This window comes from Cyrtonyx montezumae, unplaced genomic scaffold (genome assembly GCF_038088225.1).
Source record: "Cyrtonyx montezumae isolate F1298 unplaced genomic scaffold, pur_monq_1.0 scaffold_8, whole genome shotgun sequence".
In the NCBI taxonomy this organism is placed as follows: domain Eukaryota; kingdom Metazoa; phylum Chordata; class Aves; order Galliformes; family Odontophoridae; genus Cyrtonyx; species Cyrtonyx montezumae.
This window is the reverse complement of record NW_027072089.1, coordinates 115,562,344-115,567,189: the sequence shown is the minus strand read 5'-3', so window position 1 is coordinate 115,567,189 and position 4,846 is coordinate 115,562,344. Positions and strand designations below refer to the sequence as shown.

Below are 4,846 nucleotides of genomic sequence, written 5' to 3'. Positions count from 1 at the left end.
TTCTGCTGGCTTCCATATAGAGAATTCTTCAGGAAAAATCATTTAATTTTGTCAAGAAACATTAGGATTCAGTAAGGCAAGCAGTAGCAATGGTTTTCAAACAGTTTCTGTTGACACAACCAAGGAGGATCTCAGCTGAGAAATTCACAATGAATCTCTTGAAATTAAAATGCAAGATGGGATGAGAAAACAAAGTGGAGGTTAAAGAGAGCTTGTGTGACACCTTGTTAGGCAAGACTTCTCCATTACACTGTTCTTATCTTTAGGTGCAAATAAGGGTATAAAAGTTAATAATTTACGAACAGCACTGTTCCTTGATGAAATCTTATTCACATTTTCTCAATACAGTCTGAAAGATTACTGTGTGATTTGTGGACTTTGTGCTGGGAAGTAAATTGTTTCCGTTTTGAAATATGTCCTGCAATAGTCTGTAGATAATGCTCAAGACTGTACTGGTGATATTGAAAAGATTGAGTGGACTGTTACTTGTACCATTTGTTTTTAAATTGATCATCATCTTTATTGTAAAAATAACAACAGTGATGTTTTACTAGCTTGTAAAACTTCCCAAATACACGCTTCTTACGCAGTGTACAACTAGAGCATTATTTCATGTGAACGTATCTTGGACTGTTAATAAGCACTGTCTTTTAAACCATCAGGTAAGATTTTTACATCTAGAAAGAATCTGCAGAAACATTACGTTAAATCTCATAGATAGATATTTTGGACCAAATAATGACTGTTCTCCCACTTTTTAAGATGAAGTGTTATGACTGATTAAAATGTATATATTGTTATACATGGAGAAGGACGATAGATTTTCATAGCAGAGTTTATTTTTGTACAAAAAAAAAAAAAAGAAACCAATGAATTTGAAAGGAATTCATATCTGTCTTTTGATTGCACACCTTTAAACAAAAATAATACAAAGTGGAGAATGAATAAACAATTTTTAAATGGGTAGTTCAGAGTAACACCTAAGTCTATCAATATTCAAAAAGAAAATATACATAACAGGAATGCTAGAACATCTATTTTACATTATCTACAAAACGTATGTTCTAATCCAGCCACAAATCATAGCAGAATACTTTGATACGTGAGAAAAGCTATAAACATAAGAACATTTTGGAGGGAAATAACACATACAAAAGCTCATTAAATAATTACAACAACAAATAAATAGTTTGCTTGGCTTTACTTTTCGATTGCTGCCATGCATATTTCAATTTTTGGTATACTGAGACAGGAGAAAGGTCAGCATGCAAGGCATTCTTTTCTTAGAATGAATCTGAAAGCAGATACTTGGTGTTGCATTTGTAAGCTGTTGTCAGAAGTCCATAAAACATGATAGAGAAGGTAATAGGCATGATAATTAACTGTTCTCATGAAGACATACAACAAAGCATCATTTTACAAAACAGACTTCCGTGAACATTCATGGCAACTTTTCTTTGCCTCCATGGCTGGAGGAAACGTGAAACTTTGAAGTGAGGGTTTGGAAGGCTTGTGTTACTCCCCACCTTGAGCATTTGGAAAATCACCCAAAAAGGTCCATATGCTGAGAATGCCCCTTTTGATTTTGGTCAAAACAATAAGCGTGCGGTATCATCTGAGAACAAAGCAATGGCAGACTTGTCTTTAAGCAGTCAGAACTGTAAAGCAAATGGTTACAGGTGAGTTCAGTTTTGGCAGGAGCAGGAGAGGAGAGAAGGTTTGACTTCTAACTTGTACTGTGTTTGCTGGATTTACTGGCTCTTTTCCTCTCTTTGTGATGCTGGACAGGCTTTGCTTGAGAGGTTCCCTCAAAGTTGTGGCTGGACTCGTTGTGCTGCCTGGTGTATCGCTTGCACTTGCAGGCCGTGACCACTGTTATTTTGTAGGTTCTTATACTTCCATCCTGGCATTGCAGCTGGATCCTCTGGGTGCGAGTTTTGTCATTGACACATCTCCACTCCTGCGAGCTCCGTCTGCTCCAGTACTTGGTTCCATAACCTCCTCCAATCCAGTTGGGCAGAAGCGGCAAAGGGAGACATTCACCAGCACACACCAGCTCCTTCAGGGGATTGATGCTGGTGCACTGGCCATCTGAAATGTACTTGGTAGATCGCAGTTCCCGGCAGCCAACTTGAACACGGCCTGCAGAGTGAGAATAATAAGCAGTGAGATTCAGAATACCGAGATTTCCTTAAGCAAACATTCCCCCCTCCCACCCCCCCCCCCAACAAGCTACATTTTGCTGTAGTTTAAGTAGGCTAGGATATCTTTTTGGTGTTGTGACCCCCAACACAAGGGCCTTGAGCACTGATGGTATCTCTGGGTATTACCGCAGTATAAAGAAATGGTAATGAGATGCACTTCAGCAGTTGTGGTAGAAGAGGCAATTTTATTCTGTTCTCCTTCTCAGGGACATACCTTTTAGAAGAGAAAAAATGCCCCAAGGGAAGAAATGTTTCCTGCTTGTTCTCAGTCTAGGGAACTTGCTCTGTGATGTTTACAACAATTATGTTGTATCATTAGCAAGCGGGAAACAGTGCTTTGGAAACTGTTTATATGCTTTTAAATTAATTTAAAATAGAGCTTCTTCTCATTCCGCAGTTTCAGCAGACTGAGTCTCCCATGAGCACTGCTGCTTTGAACACAGATACCATAAGAAGTGACAGCAGCTGAAGTCACCCGGGAGTGGTGATTTGCATGGAGTTTGAATGGCTATTTCAGAGTGACCGATTTGCCCTCAGGGCAACACTGTCTTTGTATTTGTAGTAGTCTTTTTATTATAGGTAACATAGAGGATCCTGCAAATTCTCTCAGGCAACTGACAGAGAAGCATAATGCAGAGCTTCTAAGACAGACAAGTTTGTACCCGTCCGTATGTGCAGCTCTGCACCCTGCAATAAACACAACTGTTTATTTCAGTAATTACACTTTGAAATAAACGCCCACAGCGCGCTTAATTGTAATAAGCAATTTTTACTGGCTGTGCTCTCCCTCTTTCTGAAGGACAATTACGGCACAGATTCTACACACAATGCAATTAACTAACGCCTTTAAAATAGGAGTAATTACTAGAAACATTTCAGAGTGAATCATAAAAGGCTTTGAAGGTACATCTACATATCGCTGCTACGGGCTGCTTCTGTTTCTACCTGGATTTTTGCAAGCAGGTTCTGAACTGGGACACAGAGCTGAGGTGATGAGTTGACTTCACCCTGGCCCATGTCTGAGGATGGGTGGACAATGGGGATTGCAGACTGCGGGCTGAGCTGAGGGGGCCGTTTACAGCAGCTGTTCCCCGTCTGACTCACAGAGGAAATGCACGTTTGCCTTCCTGCAGCTGCACTCAGGAATGTACCTGGAAGCAGCCACGGACAGATTTGAGTTTGTGTCTCCTGTTTTTACGCCTTTCCTGGCTCAGCTTCTCTCTAGTGACAGCTCATTGACAGTGAGTGCCTACTAGGCTGCTCCAGTAATCTCATAATGATGAGATGTTTCCTGTGCACTTAAACCCTTAGCATTCATAGAAGCTGACACACCTGGCTTAGCTGAAAGGTATCCGTGTCACTTCTTACCTTCACTTTCCAGGGATGACGCTATTTTTAAAATCGAATCGTTGTGGGTGGGGTGGTGTGTGCGTGTGTGTGTGTGTGTGTGCTTGGATTTCTTTCATTTTAAGGAGGCGGGCAGGGAAGGGAACAGAAAGCAGAATGCTTCCAGATCCCCATGTCTCTAACATACAGACATAAAACTCATCGGGAAAAGGCGAGATACGAAAAGGCAAGTTAAAGCAGAGCTCATAGGTAAATGATGAGCTGATTTGTTTACTTTTGCTGGAGGTGTTAAGCAGCGAGTGCTGCAGCAGGAAGCAAAACTAAACGGCGGGAACAAAATGCGGAGCTTTTTATTGCATTTGAAAAGTGGCCCAAACACCTCCCCTGCCCGCAGCGGGAGGGCGAGTTAGGAAAGCGAGCACTCTGGAAGCGCCTCTCGCTCCTTTATCTCTCTTCCCTGCTGGATAACCCACCAAACCTGGCTGAACTTCCCTCAGGAAGCAACCTGCCCGAGAGAGCCGGTCCTACAGGACTTGCGTGGGGCGGCGTGCTCGGGGGCGAGCCGGAGCAGAGCCACCTTGCTCGGCGCCGCGCTCGGGGGCTCCGGGGACCAAAGGCCGCGGTGGAGGGGCCGCCGCTGGGATACTCACTGTTACGGTCGGAGCCCGTGCCGGCGTAGTGCCTGCCTCCGTTCCTGGCTTGATTCAACGTGCTGTTGCTGCTCGGGCTCGCGGGGGCAGGTTTAACGACGTGGGAATAAAGTATCTCAGTGGCGTCGTTCTTGAAAGCCGAGTAGCTTCTCGTGAAGATGCAAGCCAGGAGGAAGCCGTAGAAGTGAATGGCGGGGAGAAGCATGGTTGGTTCGGTCTCTGTCTGACGGAGCCGGATGAAACGTTTTTCTTCTGCTTATTCTCGGTAACTCTGAAATTGCTCTTCAACGTTTCCTTTATATATTCAGAGAGGCTTGGCATTCATTCAGGTGTAAAGTTGTGGATAGCTTCAGAATGAAAACCCACAAAAGGGGTGGGATCCCCACAGGAGCCTGGAAGACCTTTTACCAATGGGAGCGAAGCTTGCACTGAAGGAGGAGTTAGATGCGCTAATTGCAGGATTCCTGCTTGGAGCTTTTGAGGGTATGGGGAAGCAGAACCGCACGGCAGCGCCGGGTATGGGACCGAGGGGCTCTGCCCCGCCGTTCCCTGTCGCCCTGCATGCACTGTGCGATGTGACTGACACGAAGTGGCAGAATGGGTCCTTTCGGCTTCTGTTGTGCAAAGTGACTCCCCCTCTTTTCG

At 44.1% G+C, this 4,846-nt stretch overlaps 1 protein-coding gene across 1 annotated transcript; it reads right to left on the bottom strand.

Annotated features, from left to right (window-relative positions):
* Window positions 1-817: 817 nt before the first annotated feature.
* On the bottom strand, window positions 818-4,538 carry SOSTDC1 (sclerostin domain containing 1). The gene is made up of 2 exons (XM_065752808.1): window positions 4,202-4,538; window positions 818-2,142 (listed from the first exon to the last, which is right to left on the bottom strand). The coding sequence occupies exons 1-2, from the start codon at window positions 4,404-4,406 to the stop codon at window positions 1,727-1,729; spliced, it is 621 nt and encodes a 206-aa protein (XP_065608880.1). The 5' UTR covers window positions 4,407-4,538; the 3' UTR covers window positions 818-1,726.
* Between the last annotated feature and the right edge of the window lie 308 nt (window positions 4,539-4,846).

Coding starts and splice junctions, on each gene's coding strand:
- SOSTDC1 (XM_065752808.1), bottom strand. CDS start 4,406: ATGCTTCTCCCCGCCATTCACTTCTACGGCTTCCTCCTGGCTTGCATC. Junction 2,143..4,201: donor CACGGGCTCCGACCGTAACA/GTGAGTATCCCA, acceptor CTCACTCTGCAG/GCCGTGTTCAAGTTGGCTGC.